This window comes from Diorhabda carinulata, chromosome X (genome assembly GCF_026250575.1).
Source record: "Diorhabda carinulata isolate Delta chromosome X, icDioCari1.1, whole genome shotgun sequence".
Lineage (NCBI taxonomy): Eukaryota > Metazoa > Arthropoda > Insecta > Coleoptera > Chrysomelidae > Diorhabda > Diorhabda carinulata.
This window is the reverse complement of record NC_079472.1, coordinates 41,614,678-41,633,147: the sequence shown is the minus strand read 5'-3', so window position 1 is coordinate 41,633,147 and position 18,470 is coordinate 41,614,678. Positions and strand designations below refer to the sequence as shown.

General features: G+C 31.9%; 2 protein-coding genes across 3 annotated transcripts in view; one reads left to right on the top strand and one right to left on the bottom strand.

Moving 5' to 3' along the window:
• Nucleotides 1-18,470, top strand: part of LOC130901965 (protein couch potato) — an 885,499-nt gene that overhangs the window by 165,070 nt on the left and 701,959 nt on the right. The gene's annotated exons all lie outside the window — the stretch shown is intronic.
• The window catches only part of LOC130901961 (elongation of very long chain fatty acids protein 7-like), a 44,074-nt gene that overhangs the window by 6,972 nt on the left and 18,632 nt on the right, over nt 1-18,470 (bottom strand). The window contains exons 1-3 of one of the 2 annotated variants that reach the window (XM_057813690.1): nt 15,236-15,409; nt 7,027-7,192; nt 2,131-2,318 (exon numbers count right to left, since the gene is read on the bottom strand). In XM_057813690.1, coding sequence (XP_057669673.1) covers nt 2,131-2,318; nt 7,027-7,087 — 249 coding nt within the window. In that variant the 5' untranslated portion in view covers nt 7,088-7,192; nt 15,236-15,409. Of the gene's footprint in view, nt 1-2,130; nt 2,319-7,026; nt 7,193-15,235; nt 15,410-18,470 lie in introns of those variants that run through there. The other variant, XM_057813689.1, reaches the window with a different exon arrangement.

The window sequence follows — 18,470 nt, the reverse complement described above, 5'->3', positions numbered from 1 at the left end:
GATGAGGAATTATTGCAGCTTTTAAGCTAGTCAATTCCAGGATTTGAGCTTACTTAGTAGGATGATGCTGATTGTTTTGGCTTGCCTCTCGGTTTCCTTTTACTTCCTTTTTATAGGATGATGCCAATCTTTCAAATAAACTAATCGTACGGTTTCTCGTTCTCACTTTCCGACTGTCTTGTAGCTTTTTCAAAGACCGAACTATCGAAGTCGCTATCGATGGACACTTCTTTGAAAGGTTCGAAGTAAACGCTAGTATTTTCCAGTGATGCATCTTGTCCTGTACATCAACATTCTACTAGAGAAAACTGGAAACCCGATCTATAGCATAGCCGAAGATAGCACACCATCAATACTGATTCTGGAAAGGGGTGGAAGCAATCTGATTAAATTCAATGAGGCTCAGGCTGCCATTTATTACCATCACCGCAAATTCGCTTGTTGGGTGTTGAGGTTAGAAGCAAAATGTTACGGGGCCGAATTAGCTAAGGCAGCTCTACAATAGTTTGGAGTATTGCTCATACATTTGGTGCTCGGCTCCCAAGCATAACAAGGCTATCCAGATATTACCCCGGCAGATGCTCTTCTGAGCCGTCCAACATAATCCCACAAAGAGCATTTGCAAAAAATACTTGACAGGCTGACGTGGCTTATGAGTACTGAGTTCGTCTGCAGAAGCCCAGAACGTCAATTTATCGGGACTACTTTCTTTGGAGATATGCACGTCTTTCCCGATTACTTTAACCTTCAGAATTTCAAGATCAATATTCATAGGTATCTTCATACTGTAGATACCACTATAACTTCTCGAGTTTAATGGTATCCACCCTCTTGTGTTTTATTCTTACATAAAAAAAGGATGGGGTCGGTGATATAGGGCTGGTTGCTTCAATAGTTGGCCAACTACCATAATGAAGCTCTTTGCCGTTTGTCTAATAGCTTCTTCTTAGATTCAATGAGAATTCTAGAGTAACAATGGAATCATAATGCATTATTTTGGCGCAAGAAGTTGATGCGAGGCTGCTTTAGCAATGATATTTGTTTTTACACCATCAATTGCCCCATTTTGTGAATTGTTTGTTTCGGGCACAAGAGTAGTACGATTAGTATGATTCTCTCTTTTAATATATTGGATTTAGCCGCAAGCAAAAATGAATCTTCTATCGTCAAATGAAAGGAGAAATATTATACTACATAGAATAATTTTATGGATTGGCAGTTAACGCAAACCATGTTTTTTTTTCTGAAAACGCATCATTCCTCTACCTTGATAAATTAAACGTGAAGTATTTATCGTCTCGATGCTATAAAACACTCTGGTTATTGATAATAACATACGTCTAGAAAATTATACGAAGTTTGAAGGGTTTTTAAAAAATCAGTCCAAAGGCGATCGAACGAAAAAACAAGAATTTGACACCGAAAGAACTGTATAATTTTTTCAAAGCAGCACCAGCATCATACTATTAATTAATAAAATGGTGGCTATATAATTTGAAGAAATGAAATAAATAAGTTAGCTGTTATGTGCAATGACATTACAAATGTGTATAGATTAGGAGAATAGAAATTAACCACAGCTGCTGAAATTTGTATTCACGACAATACAAATAACAAATCAGAACAAAGAAAAAAATTGTGAAAGCCATTAACTAAGAATATTTATACCATCCAAAGTGTTAACAATATTACAAGTGCAACTGCTGCAGGAAGTACTACTTATAATATAGCTGGTAAAAAAGTTTTATCTGTTACTTCAATAATTGCGATTATTATGATTATCATTGATAAAAATTAGCAATATATTGTTTTTCTTTTGATAACTGCAGAAAAAGTTTAATTTTCCATTCGCGAGTAATGGCTATTACTCCTTCATTGAATAATGTACTATTATATTCAAGTGGCATTGAATTAACATAAACTTGACTTGAAATGCATACACTATAATAATTATAAACATCGTGAAATAGAAATATGTATATACGTGGAATAATCGAGTAATGTTCACATACATAACCGCCATATTCATCATATTTTTTAATTATGTTCCATATTCAAACCAATGCGGAAGATGAATTTATTTAAAACTATATACAGCGACTATTGTTTTAATAAATTAATATAACTTACCTGATAAAATATGTACAAATTTAAAATGATTTGAATAGAATTGTAAAAAATTAAAACATTCCTTAAGTTGAAAGGTTGTCTGTTTTTCATCAAGGCTGGTCCAATATATTTGACAATGGCGAAGTATGCCGGTATAAATGTACATATGAAGGTGAATGTACAACAAAACAAGTCTTCATTGTTTGGATCTATAATAAAAGTAAAAAGGTTAGTTTTTATCGAATAATAAACGCAACTACTTATGACTAGGCACAAGTGTTAACAAGCTGAAATAAATTGATAATAAAAGTACCTATTGATAAAATTATCACAAAATGAACGATCGACATTAGGTTCATAAACTCAAAAGTGTGAAATCTCTAATTTGAAATCTATTTTCTAAGGTGTAAGGAGTATCACGTTTTTAACCGAATTTATAGAGTTATACCTCTATATTACGCACAAATCGAGAATCAATGTTGATATCTCTAATTTTTTTGTTTGAATCCTCGATAATTTCTATATTCACATTCAATATCCAATCCAAGATTTAACATTCATATGACTAGACTAATTTTAGCGTAATGTATAAGAGGGTTGCTACTTAAGTTTTGACATAGGTATTTTTCTATGGCCGAAGGACATGGTCCATATTTAGCCATGAGCTATAGTGTTAAATATATCATAGGTGCCCAAGTGTATCTAACCAACCCAAAATCACCACACATGTTGTCACTATATAATTGGATTGGTTAAGTGTACATATTTCACATCCAGAGATCGTTCAGGCAAGGCAAGTTAGGCAGATGGTATAGATGGGGACCGGTTTCTTAAATTGAGTGACAGAGGAGACGAAATTAGCTAGATTACAATTTTAAATTGCACTCTCTAATGAGATATAATAGAATGTTGAAGATAGTCAGCTTGTTTAATGTTAATGAACTCTTTAAGTTAGATAGAGGTAAGATATCAATTTTTATTACATTCTCATACATTTCTTCTTAGGCTGCATGTATTTATTACATTCAAAAAAATGTGTTACAACTCGCATATACGGTTACAACTTCGTACAAGTTTGAACCTACTACATTTAATTTATAAAGATGTGCTGGATGACATGAATCTCCAAACTTGAGTCTACTTATAGTGACTATGCTACTTCGTGCATTGAAGGTGCCTATGCCAGCATTGACTGGGAATTTATAGATGTAATTGTGTATATCTTATGCTTATGCAAAAGTGCTTCCATCTCATCTCATTTCAATTTTTGTTTGATTTATACATTCTTCCATGGTTATTTTGTTATTATTGGCAGTCTGCTTCTGATGGCTTCTTAAGCTAGTTTGTCAACATGTCCGTTGTGACTGAGTCCAATACGTGGTTTTATCCACAAAAATTTTATATCATATTCTTTTATGCGTTCCATTAGTTTTCGGCTTAATTTTTAGAATAGTTTATTTTCAAAAGTGTCATTTATATCAAAAAGTTCACTAATATTTCGTTATTATGTCTTAGTAGAAGCAGCAGAATAAACCTCATAAAACCAATAATGAATTGAGAAACCGATAATGAATAAGAGAACAAGGCGAAGTAAGGTATTAACAAGGTTAAGATGATTATGATCATAGATAGACCATTGGTCGAGTTTTGGTATGTGTACATCCTAGTTTGGTGAATAAAAATTCTGTAGCCTGCTCTTAAAAGGTAATTTTTCACATGACTAGAGTGTTTCACAAAGTGTATATTTTGGACAGTTGAAAGGATTTGAGCTATATATGTCGTGAAGTAATAAAAATAAGTACAAAAAAACATAATTAATAATACAAGGGTAATCATGAAAAACAAAACGTCTTAATTAAACGTAAATAGTAAAACCTAATATGTCTACATATGTTTTTTTAATTTTCATAGGACGGAATCTGTTAAAAAGATATACACTTATATCTTTGAAATTAACGTTTTTTTAATGTACATGAATTTATTAAACTGCATCTAAAATTTAAAGTAACCGAGAACGATACATGTTCAAGATGTGATACCTGGTTGGATCAAGAAAAATATTATTACAGAGAGTTTTAAGTAAATTTTAAGAAAAGTTGACTGAGCATATTAGTTGTGGCATACGAAGCAAAAGCAGATGACAAGAAAAAGGCTTCGGACAACTTAAAGCAGCTTCTACAAACTCCTTACTTATCAACAAAGAGATGTTCTATTTGCTTTAGGTTACGACATATAATTAACAGTAGATAACTGGTTATCAGGAGAGTCAACGAATTTCATGTGACCAGAATGCCAGGTGCCGATGAAATAGCGTCTTGCATTTTTGCTTTTCTAAATAGTATTCCAGCAGAAGTCAAGCAAATTGTGCTTCATTTGGACACATGTATAATCTAGAACATGGTATCGAGAATCGGTATCGAGAATCAACTCATCCCTTTCTGAGACATATGCATTTCCTAAGAAACCTATCAATGTCACAGTTTTCACCTTCATTGTAAGATATGTTACCTTCCACTGGAACATAAATTTCAAATGGCAATAGTGCATGAACTATTCAATATAATAGGTAGGAATTTATTCAAATATTGGGGACAAAGGGCATATACCTATCCCTAAATTCGACTGCCACCATTCTAGGAGAAATTTCTTGGGTCACACCTATCCCGATAGGCAACTTATTTCCGCGAACGTATACTTTCCGAGATACAGGGTGTTAAAGTTTTAATAATCAACTACTTTTTCTAACATGTATAAATGATTTCTAGTTTTTTCCAGAGGCGTGAACCAAGGGTTAAGAATCCTTTTTCCATCCTGAATTCCCGCCACAGATGAAAATGTTATTTCTTTCAATTTTTCATTTCTACCATCATTTCTCTATAAACAAGTGGTAACATTTGACTACGTTAAAATCAACCCTTTTCGAGAAAAACTTTATTTTGTGACCGCTATTTATATTATATAGAAAAATACAAAACAGTTTCTTCCGAATCGACTTACATCGATAGGTTAATATTGTCCTACAAAATGATGTGTTCGTTAAACTACACGTTTTCTTTGAAACAGTGTTCTCTTCTACTTTAATTTAATTGAGAAGTCTTGAACACAAAATAGGCGAAACACAATAAATTAAAGCAAGTGCTCAAATTGTTCATCTCCTTCGATTACACAAGCCCCGATTCTTCGCAGCATTGATAAGCGCACGTTGCGAAAAACATAAGGTATATTAGAAATTTCTTCTATTGCTTGTAAACGACCAACAAGATCTTTAATTTGAACCAGACTCTAATAGACAAGAAAGTTCATATGCCTCTATAGAAAAAAATCAAGGGGAGTAAGATCTGGAGACCTAGTCAGCCAACCAATTGGCTCACCTCGACCTATCCAGTTCTATCCATAAGTGTCATTTAAATCGTACATTTGAGATAGAAGCTCCAACATGTTGAAATATCATATTTCATATATAAAAAGTAACTTCTTCTAAAAGTCTGGAAGTTTGGTAATAAGTCCTTTAAGAATGCCAAAGTTTCAACAACAATCGATCACACCATTTGAAACTTATCGACAAAAATCGTTCTATTTTTAAAACTTTTTAAAACACCCTGTATCTTGGAAAGGATGCATTTGCGGACATAAGTTCCTTATCTCAATGACCCCTAGAGCGTTGGTAGTCGAATTTATGGCAGATAGATACAGCATATTCCGTTTCTGTGATATTTCGTCTAAATTTTTGTCTTACACGGAAACAATAGCATGTTTGAGAAAAAATTTGTGGACATGTTTTTATATTTTTCTATAATTAGATTTCTACTAATATCTTTGAGTCATCCCTTGAATTACTATTCGTTAAACATACTTTTGGTTCAAGTTGATCACAATACTTACACTTTTAAAAACATTTATATCTACCAGAAAAAGTGTTAAACAGCTTATCAAATAAAATTACATCCTAGAAATATTTTCGTTATTCTAAAAATTTGGAGAATCACTAAATTAACATTGTAAATCGAATTAAATTTTGGTTAGTGCAGAAAAAAAAAACGGAATACAAGAGTTTATCACGCAAATAGCCTGATGCCCTCTTGATTGATTTACGTCTTATTATGTTCTAATGATGTTGCAATATCAATCACACGAGGAAAATGCAAAAATGGTGTTTTGTTTATGATTTCTGGTAGCTACTGCCGCTGTTCAAAAGTTTCGTCAACGGTGCCCAGATCATAGAGACATATTAATAAAAACATGATTATCACGGTTTAAACCAATGTTTCGAAAATTTTGAGATTCCCAGTGCTAGGAAAACATATGCTTAAGCTACTCAACAAGGTTTTAAATAAGAAGAAAACATCCTGACTATGAAAAGAATAAACGACCATTTCACGAAGAATTGTTAGGTAATGGTTCTTTTCCAGAAAGTGAAATATCTACAATTGGAAGATCATACTAAACCTACGGAATTTTGTTGACCGATAGGTAAATTATAACTTTGTGTTATGTTATACATTCCAAAGATTAAGAAAACCTCCCTACCTAAAGTCTAAATTATTTTTCAACATAATTATCTGTAAAAATGTGCTTTGTAGAATTTCGAAATATTGAAGCAAATATTCAAAAAGGCAAACCTAGATCAATTAGGAGAGCAATAGACGCTCTTTGTGGATGAAGCAGAAAATGTTTTTATTATTATTATTTATATTGATTTATTAATAGATTGATTTGATTATAAAAATACTTAAATATGAGAATATATTTTTACTCTGTATATAGCGAAAGAATGAAAATCGAATATGATCATGAATTTTTTTCAAATAATTTTGTGTGTAATATACTCCTACATTTGGCGTCTTCCTCTCCACTCATTCTGTTAAATACTGAATATATCAATATAAATTTATGTATTAAAAAAGCAAATTCACTTACCTCTATGATCCTCGAAAGTTGTTTGAAAAAAATTATATAGTTCCTTCAGTGCAACTGCCATAGTTGAGGTTTGGTTCTAAAACGAATACTGTCGTTCTGGAAGACTCTCTTATGAAGTAGTTGATTAAATCGTCATCTATTGTCTATTTGTTGTTTATGATATATTCTAAAAATTAACATAGTATAAATAAAAACTAGTGATATAATTAAAAATGCCACAAGTTATGTGTTACAATATTTATCTGTTTATTAGTTTGAAAAATTATTAACAAAATTTGTCAAAAACTTGGTTTAAATTGAAATTTCTTAACTTGTCTATCACTGCCGATTATTCTAGGTATGAATCTTAATTTTGTTTTTTGAATGAAAATCCTATTTTCATTCAGTTGATACATTATATCAGATATTCAACTTTTAAAACCATTAAATAAGGTATTCAGAAATTATCGCCAAAGTTGGCTATTTCTATGATTATGTAAATCACTTTAAGGTTACATCAGTTTTTACCAACATCAGTGTATGTTACTTCTTAACTCTTTTGTTCCCGTATCCTAGTTGAGAGAAAATTGTATTTTATTTTCATAGAAGTTCAGCTACATTTGGATGAGATAAGAAAAATATAAAAAATAAGTGAACTACTCTCATTATTTTATGGAGGAGTTACCTGCAGATGACACTGGGTATTATAGTAAAGTTAAGACTCTAAAGAATACACGTGAATTTTTCCACTTTGAGTTAGGAATAAAGGCTCAGTTTTATAATAATTTTCATTACACATAACTAATTATGAAAAAATATAACAATTATCTATTGTGAAAGCTGCAACAATACATTAGATGCAAACCGATATTGCATTTGTCACACATTTTTCCAGTCTTATCTGCACAGGTACTGCACAAGCAGAATTACGGGACACAGACTGTTACCACATTTCGCCGAAAGTCGAGTCTAGTCGTTTTCGAACTTTCTTTTGATCAGTCATACATTTTGACAAAATTAATTTAGACCAAAAGAAAACTGAGAAAACTACTAATACCCTCAACACTGTCGTTAAAGCGGTGTACCCGAACAATGTACTTATTGTAGATATTGATGAAGACTGGAAAATCGACCTGAATATTTGCTCGTTTTTTATTATAGGATCAAATCTCTGGCAGTTGAATGCAATGGTGACGATGGTCACTTAACTGCTATAATATCGGTTAAAGCTTTATGACATATTTACTTCTTAGCTTTTTTTCATGTTGTTCGAGTTAGGCAAATTGCAATTCTCTAAACGGTTTACCCGAACAGTACCACCAATATTCTACTCTCGAAAATTTTTGAGCAGAGGCAAACCGGTAAACAAATTATCGAAGTGTAAGGTTAAGTTAGCTTAAGTTAGGTTGTACGGTGCTTATTCTTGTGGTAATCTTGAATGGAGTTCCAAAATAACAGCAGCTTATAGAACCAAGCTCTGAGTTCTGGACCGAACGCACCTTAATAGGGCTCACTAGTTACTAAATATTCACGACGAGTGTTTCAACTTTGACACGTGACTATTAGACAAATAATCGAAGATTGTGGCCTCTTATCCTATATTGTAAATTACTCACTGCCGGAATAATAATAGAAAAATTGTCTCCATATTCTGCATATTGTTTCCTACATCATTGCTAGGGATCCATTAGTGGAAAGTTATCAATTTTTTGTCTATACAGCGTTAAAAGACGACTGCAAATTTCTTTTCAAGTTCACTAATTAAAATTTGTGGTAACGAATATGGGTATAACACCAATGCAATAGCTTAAATAGCTCATTTAGGTTTTGAATTTTTCAAGCCACATTTTCCAGATTTGCCCTCAAGCGATTATTAGCTGTATACAAAACTTGAAGAACTCTTGCGCGGTAAAAGATTTTTTGAGGATAATGAAGAGACATATGGATAATCAATATAATATCTTTGTTTTTGATTACAGTGGATGATGGGCGAAGCAAAGAGATAATTTCACTGAGTGTATCCAGATAATTTATTAGTATATGCCGAAATTTATGTGGGAACATTGGAGACTATTATCCAGAGGATTCGAAAAAAAATTCTTGTTTTAAAATTATATCAGGTAGACGAAAATTTTTAAGAAACATTCATTATTATAACTGATTTACTATTTTTCCTTAATGAAATATTCTTGCGTTGTAACTTACATCACTGGAATGAAACTAATCAATAGGCAATTCGAAAACAAAAACAGCTTTAAGATAACTGAAGATTCGATATATTTGGTTTCATTCTTCTGCTTTTTGAATAAATGTGCGAGTTTTACATTTGTAAATGAGCAAAGTCATGGCAATACCGTTTTGTTACACCCACAAAATAGTATTCCACTGAGTTTGAGTAATATTATTTTACATGTAATGGTACTTCATTATCATGCAGAACAATCATTCTTTATAATTAATTTCTACAGAAAATTTTGTTCAAAGTCTATCCACGCCTACGGTTAACAAGGTCCACTCTAAAGCTCCAATTTTCAATGAGGCGTGTATTTTTAGTAGTACTTGGACAATGACTCGAGTAATATTGGCTTCCAATACCACAATAGCAGCCGCTTATCTATGTAGAATTTGGACTTCCCAAGAAAAGAGGTGGCATGTCATATGACCTTTCTCTCTCTCTCTCTCTCTCTCTCTCTCCCTCTCTCTCTCTTTATCTCAAAGCAAAGCAATGATTTCGCAGGTTGTATGATAAGTGGCGAAATTGTGTTGGAACCACGTGCTCCTATTTTGGGTATCAATTGATCTTATTATGGAGATTATAATGGTCACCAATCACAGTAACAGCTCAGCCAGCTTCTGTTTTGAAGGGATATGGATCAATTATTGCAACTGCTCATGAACCACACCAAACAGTTATATGCGTATGGATTTAATGGAAGCTCTTGAATCTCTACGGGTTGTTCATCACCCCAAATACGGGAATTCTGTTTATTCATCAATCCATTGACAGAAAAATTGGGCCTTATCGGTGAAAGGAATTTTTGTCGAAATAAGCCATCTTGTCAAGAGCCCGACGAATGAAAATGAAACAATTTAGGAGGTCTTTCGACCATTTGTATTCAGTATGCGTTCTAAGAGTTAATTTGTATTAAATATTGATGTTATTTGATATTTAATTTAAAGACATGTATGAAATAAATCAAAGTGTTGAATATGACATGCCAAGCTGTTGAGAATGGCAACGAATCGATACTTTATGGTCTTCGTCTACACTTTCTCCCACAGCTCCTATATTTCCTACACGACGTGGTGGATGTGGTATATTTAGTTAAGGATTATATTGCACTTCATTTGACATGAAGCATACGCGATCTGGAATTAAATCCCTATGACAAATTCAAACCATAAATAAATCACCCGTTTATTAGTTAACGACAAAAATCCTTGTCTTCTTGTAGTAACTTCTTCGGCGATTGCGGTGGTCGAATATAAGTTTTCATAGTTATCGCATCCAAAGTTGAGTTCAACAGTTAGCTAGCACATTGGTTTATTGTTTCGCGTTAGCAAATTGTCGTGTGAAACGCGTCTGACCGATTAGAAGGAGAGAAAGGATCACTTCTACTCTACTACAATTAAATTTCTCTTTTCCATATCATTTTTTGTTCATTTTTGTCTTAAAATATGTTGTCAAACCAATATGTACAAAAATGTCATTCTTATGTTGATTAATGTATCCTTATTTTGTCTTCCATTTCTGCTTCTCCAGCGTGCAAATTTTTTCAATTAATGCATGAAAAATAGTTGTATAGTTGGCAAAGTGTTGTGAATATCTTGGAGGAAAAGTTTCATAGACTTTACCTATAATCATGTAAAATTCTCGTGCATGATTAAAGTGAATATTGCTTATTAATACTTTAATACTTGTTGCTTCTTTCTGATAATACATATTTTTTTAATAAATACATAGAAATAATGGCATCTGAAAATTTCTACGAAAATAGAACTTTTATATTAAAATGTTATATATAAAATTAAAATTTTATATATATATATATATATATATAAATATTGAGTTTGAAATAACCAATGATTAAGAAGTTAGATTAATTAATTAATTATTCTATATAAAGGAAATTATATCAGTCTTTGAAGTTATCAAAAGTTCAATTTTTCTAGTGTAGGAAAAGCAGTTGCAATAAAAATGGTTTATTTGAAAAATCACATTTTATTCACCAAATATTATCTGAATACTAACAAAATTTGTACATGGACGTAGTACAAATACTGTTACACTATTTTTTAAGAAAAATAGAGAAAAAATAATTTACACAATTAATATAGTCAATTCAATTCTACATTAGCGATTTTCCAAAAACTCACAATCAGTCATTTTTTCTACAATGTAATGTATTATTTTCTATAATATATTTTAATGAACTACATCTGGATACCTAATTTTTATAAAAAATCTCATTTATAAATCTGATCAATATATGTATATATGTATGTCTCAAATTAAATATTTACTCTTAATTGTTCTAAGAACCAATTTAGCCAATTTTTCTGGAATCGTTGGTGATATTCTTACTGAACTTACTGTTTACACCACCACAACACCAACACTCACAATTACTCTGTCTGACGCGCGTTTCGATAACCAAGTTATCGTCTTCAGAGTTTGAGGTTTGCACATATCTCTTCGTCAAGCGGCAGCAAATAAACGCCGCCTGTTTGATGCATATCACGTTTTAAAATATATCAAACAGTTTGTAGGTAAAAACCCGTTTATAAAGTTTCCGAAACAGTGGCTAATTTCGAAAATACTTTGCTACACTTTTAGTTGAATCTTGATGAGACTTGATGACACTAAAGAAACATGGCGGTTGGAAGTTATCAACCGTATGAGTATGTCGATGAATAAAATAGCACACAGGATAGAAATAGCCAATAAAGTATCTAGAACGTGTGGTAGTGCTGAAATATCACTGGGTTTGTGACCAAGTACATCAACGAGAGTTGTGATGACAGGAAGAAATATAATTTCACACATACAATAAAATTCACTTTATGTACCGAATAATTGAATAAAAGTATTAATCATGCAATGCACATTTAATAATTGTACTGTTGATACAAAGAATATGTAACTTTATTTTATAATAAAATATTTTTAAATTGAATACCTACCTTTAGTTACGTGTACATAAAATTTTCAGGCAAAAAGTACTCGTTTTCATTAAAAGTGACATTTTCTTACCTGTCATTAGAAATGAAAAAAGATATTCTTGTGTCTTCATTTATCAGACTCACCTGGTTCATTTGTATAGATTCGTCACTTAAATACAAAAAGTAGCCTATATTTCTGTTTAATGTTTCTATTGAATTTAGATTTTCGTCATTGTCAAGAAAAGATATTGTATTGAACGGTTTTTCCTTTTAATAAAGCATAAAGAGTCAAAACTCAATTGTTTCAGTCAAAGATAACAAAGATCAATTAAAGCACAAATTTATACCTTTTCCTATCAGTCAATTATTGGAAAATTCTGATTATTTGAAATAAGTAGAAACGTTTCAGAGAATTTTCATTTTAAAAATAACAATCTGCATTTTCATAGGTGATTATTTGTACTGAATTTTATATGCATTTTCATAGGTGATTATTTGTACTGAATAATGGAATAAAAACAATCGTCTGTTGTAGTTCTATTGTCGGTATCACCATCAGTCGTTGATAATAAAACAATGGTCTACTGTTATTTTAATTGCGCTTTGCATAGTTAGTTTTAGCTCTTAGACTGTCGATCGTTCAACTAAACATATTCAACTGACGATAATTTCAAATTCTAATACAAGGGAGTTCATAGTTTCAGACACTAAGTCTTTATGTTCAAATTAATACATATTAATACATAACATACATCAATGCATTCTACTTCTACTACGTAAATTTTTCTTCAGTGAAATCAAGCAAATAGCGTTAATTTTCTACTGTGCATTGTGTGGGGATGCATTATCGTAATCCAATATCAACCTGCGAATATTGATTAAATTGAAAACTGCAGATAAACATTTTATGGTGTGACTTTGCTGTAACTGTTTGCTGATTTTTGATTTCATTTGCTTCTATTAATCCAGTATATAACGTACATAACTTTCTTGATAGATCTTTGTTTTTCCGTGTTTATTAATAGGATTATAATTTTTACTATTTAAGAAAGGATATAATTTCCAAAATGCTCACTCGCTCTGCTTTTCAGAAATCATTGAAATCATATGGCACCCAGTGAGTAACAATTTTTTTTTCACATGAAGATGAACATGTGAACTTGAATTTAACGTTGCGGATCCAACAATTGCTTAATTGGAGGATTTTGGATCATCTTCGATCATACGTCTCATTCTCTTAATGGTGCCAGCATAATCACTAAGCGACATCCATCCTTTTTAAAATTCGTTATACCAGTTAAAAATAGTTGCTCTTGGATGACTTCCATCTCCAAATGCGCTTTGCGAACGTTCGAGACTTTATTGTTCAATTAAACCGATGGTGTAATCAAATTAGATCGTAGTGCGGCCATGTTCTCTTGAAAAATGCATATGTATGTACCAGTGCTTACTCTTTGTTTGTGGAGATTCATCTGCAATCATATCTTACTACTTGAGAATTAGGAATGCAGTACTACCAGCTCTACCTCCTCTAATTTCGGGGCATCTTAAAATATACTGAGTAGCCGTAGTAATAATAAAATTTAGCTTCATTTCAATAATTCAGTTATTGACAAATCTAAATTGGAATTTCATGTACTGCAGCACTAAGAAATCTTAACATCTTTATTGCTGAATATGTCATCACAAAATATCTTCCGTATATGATCAAAATGTTTGTTTTGTGTCAAATCAAATATTTCACCGATATAGGTCTAAAAAAGTGTGAAATTATTTTAGAAATACTCAATGCTGTGAAAATCAACTGCATTAACAATAAAACATTGTTTTGATACTGCATTTGAGTCATCTTCACGCTAATTAAAGTAAGTTTATTAATGGTAATTATTTATTTTTAGACTATTGTTTGATTTGATTTTATTAGTACTATTGGGAAATGTGAGCCATATCGGAATCTACTAGTGCTCAATTATCCATAATGCTGGAACATAGTTCGAAACTTCAATCCTGCTTCTTAGAAGAGGAAAAAACTCTTGCATAATTTGAAAAGATTAGAATCATATATCAAAGATATTGTAAATACTTGTGGGACAATAAGATAATTTGTTTGCAGGGTTGTCTGAAAAGTTGCGGTCCTAACAAAGAAATAAGACATTTTTCTCATCTTTGTTTACAACATGGCCTCCAACTGATGCGATGCTCTAGCCGTTTGAAATAGTAATAGTTGCCGTATTTCTCTGTGAGAAAGGCATTTACGTATATGATAAAGTACTATCCTGAATGAAATATCTTCCCTATAAGTGGAAGTTTAAGGTAAGGAGACAGAACAATGTCGCTGGAAGCCAGATTTCGTGATTACGGGGTCAATCAGTTCGAAGTGCAATTTATGAATTTCAGCCTTGTTGATTCCCAAAATGTGAAAAAATGCGTTGTCCTGCCTTTTTCAACGCATGCATGATTATTCAGTCAGTAAATCACTAGTTATCGAAATTCTTGGCCGTTCCAAGCTCTCGATATCGTGAAGCTGATACGGCCCAAAATCACCCAAAACTTTGAGATCGTAAATGATGGTGCAAAGCCTCTATAAGTAGTCTCTAATTCCTCTTTGATTTGCGAAGGTGCTTTGTCTTTCAAAAACAAAATAACAGCTTCATATTCAATTGTTCACATTTTCAAAAGAATATTCACAGTGACTCATTCATACACACAAATATCAACTAATCGTTTAAAATAGCTAAAATTTTGGTGACAAAATGTGCTAACATCTTCTAATCGATGTCGAAAAAGGGATGATTAAAGGTGACTTGAAGAAAATATAAAGTATACTCCCAACTGGTTTGATGATGATGCAAGTTACACCAATCGTAAATTATGCTTCCGACAGTAAACGTTAATCACGATCCAATCGTATAATTAGACAATATAGAAGATGGTGCAGAGGTTTCTGACTAAGATCGAAATTCTATCATTGATAAAAATGATTTCAAAAAATTAATGTTTTTTCTTATAATTGTAGATTATATTTATCATCAATTTGAAATATTTAATTAAAAAAATTGTTACTTACTACATAAAATTGCATTTTCTCGTAACAAATTGACACAGTACTTGGCGGAAATCTAAATATAAATTTATTGTTGATAAAAATCAACGTCTGCTGAATAGTCCATTTATTAGCAATAGTATATTATGCAACGAGTACATTATGATAGTTACAATGTAATAATACGAAATTTATGTTGAAGTAGACTGTCGTAATTTATACGAGTACATTATAACCATTTTTTATAAGTTGCTTGTGTGAAAAGTGGGTGGGAGTGGTCCTAACTTTCGTGACGTCACATTTTAAAATCTATTATAATCTAAATATTGAAACATGAACTTTAAACTATTACTTTATGAATACCTCAAAAACAACTATATACAACTATATCTGTAAAAATATAAAATACAAATGGTTTTGTCAACTACACGCTCTACTAGAGTTACGCGTCGACCGCCCAGGTGCTCTTTATTAAAAGCCGCCAAACGCATTACGCCTAGCAATGATTTCTCGGTTTCTATGCCATTTGACCCATGATATTTGCGGATAAAACAACTTCTTTCTTAGTTCTGTTATTTTGGGATTTTGGAACGAGTTTACAATGAACAAAAAAGTAATTTATGTAATATTTGCCATAAACTATATTTTGCATCATACAAAGCCACTAATTAACTCAAGCAATTACATAAGCGGCAGTAAGAAGTTTTACATATCCCGAAGTTCCATCCTCAAAGAATTGCTGCTAGATGTGCCAGAAAATTTCATTGTGCGGATTATGACGAAGATGCTGTATGGTTGGATGAAGAAGAATTAAAGGAGTGGATTCAGGATTATTAAGTTTATATGTTTAATAAATATAATGGGCAAAAAATGAATGATATTCGTGTGACGTGATTCATGGATGACCCCAAATATGGTAAAGTGATAAAAGATAATTATTCTTACGTGTTTTGCCAGTCCTGTTTAGTAATAGTGATATTACCAATGATAAACTTTAATGTCCGCGTTAGTTAGAATTGTACTTGTGAATTCAAAATAACAAATCACTTCAATAGATTCACTTCAGACAGTCACTCTATAAGAAATGGCATTAGTGAGAAAAAGCCATACAAATTTCTGGAAATTGAAGTATTATTTCGATCATGGAATTATAGTTAAAATTAATGTATTCTGTTGTTATTCAAAATGAACAAAATAAGTAGCGAATAATAATTATAGAAAAGTATTTTCAGGTGAGGTTGATAAATTGAGTACAATAAATAAATATATCCCAAATTGAAAATGATATTATCAAATATTTTCTTTTAATTTTTCGAAAATGAAGATTTTGATCTTCTTCTAGTTCTTGAAATGGTCTATTGAAACTTCACTTGTGACTAAATTTATTTCAAGTTTGTCTTTTATTCCATAATTTTACAGAGTTTCTTGAAAAAAAAACACTCTCTGTTTTCTGTTGCCGTTTAGAAATGTTTAATAGATGTTTCCCGCTTTCTTCCAAGTGGTATGAAATAAGTATTATAATGAGCTCGGAACGTTAAAAAAAAAGTATATTTTTTTTTTAAGAAAATAAATACAACTTAATTTTACAAGAATAATTGTGTTTATTTCTAGTCCATACGATTAGTATTAACAAACTATAGTCTGGATATATTTTATACCGCCCAGGATCCGTGTAAAATAAATAGTACGTCATCAGTACCGATCGGGTAGGAGAGCGGCCGGCCTGTTTGACAAAATGCTGCTGGCTAAAGAGATATTTTCATGACAAAGAGTTGATTTGTTGATAAAAATGGAGTAGAGGTTTTTCAGAGATTCTTCAGACAACTTGCCCCAAATATATTTTCTTGCAATAGCTACTTGTATGTATGTATGGATATTGGGGTATCATAAACACTACGACCAAAAGGATCTATTGTTTCTCCCTTTCTTGCTGCGATAATGGGAAATACAGTATTTACAGCTGATTTATTGATCCCACTTATTTTAAAAACATAATGTGGGATGGTTTACGCTGCCCGATATCTTCCACTTTTATTTCATATGCTCCCAGGTGTAGTGCTCTGAAGTTCCGTAATGTTTCACACTTCAAGGGAATGTGGATAGAGGTTTTCTCCTCTGTGTAATAAAATCTGCACGCTGCATTTTCTACTAAATCTAGCGTCTTCAGGTGTTTTTTGAGGCGACATAAGACTCTTGTTAGTATTACTAGATTGTTCTTACTTGGGTTGATTCATTCAGTAGATTCATTCAGTAGATGTTTATAGTTTCCCAGAAGAGTTTTTGCCTGTCTCAGCTCCTGTAGGTTGTGTTAATAATTGGTTTTGCTCTTATCTACCTTCTTTTCCATTGTTTCGTAGTTGATACCACAAAAGGGTTCAGGTCTCATAAAGAGCTTGTCTGCCCCCGCTTAGCAAGTCTATCAGCTATTGTATGGCAAATTTATTTTTCTTGAACTTTGAATTTTATGATATTGGAGCTTGAAGCTCTAATGGCTACTTGGCTATGGAACAGGATGATGATCTTCCGTTTGTGAAAGCTACTTTCTAGATTGAACTGGACACATTTTTTAATTTCATAGATTTCTCCTCAAAAAATGCTTGATGTATCCCCTGGCTTTCAGAGTGTTTGGTTCTGGGCCCGTGCACTCCTATTTCAATTCTGTCTGCTGTTTTAGATCCGTCCGTATACATTTCTATTCCATTTTCCTTCATTTATTGTATGGCGTTATTTACTTCTACAGCTTATTATGAAGGTAAATTTTTTCTCATGTCGCTCTCCCGTATATGTGGAGAATTGGGAGATTTAGAATAAGTTGGCTACTTATTTTGCCAGAAGGTGCCACAAAGTATTCAAGTTTAAAAGAATATATCACATTTAATTTGGAGCAAATTCGAGTTCGATTTTGTTCTAGTGAAAAAGTATCTGGTTTTCATTACAAAATAATTAAAATGAGCTGGAAAATACTATAGTTTTCTTAATATTATAGTATCCGTAGATTTTATTCATCAAATAACAAGTTACACCTTAAAACTACTACGTTATTGTAAGAATAATACGTTAAGCTACCCTGTATCGTAAAAAAAATGAAATTTACCTCGAAATGATCTTCACAACAGAACCGATTATTTTTACTGTCCTTTTTAATTGTATTACACTATTTTTTTTTGATTTTTTAAAATAGTTTATTTGGTCTTGTAATAGTGTAGTTGGTACATTTTGATATAATATAATTTCTATAACGAGACATTGTCCATCGAGG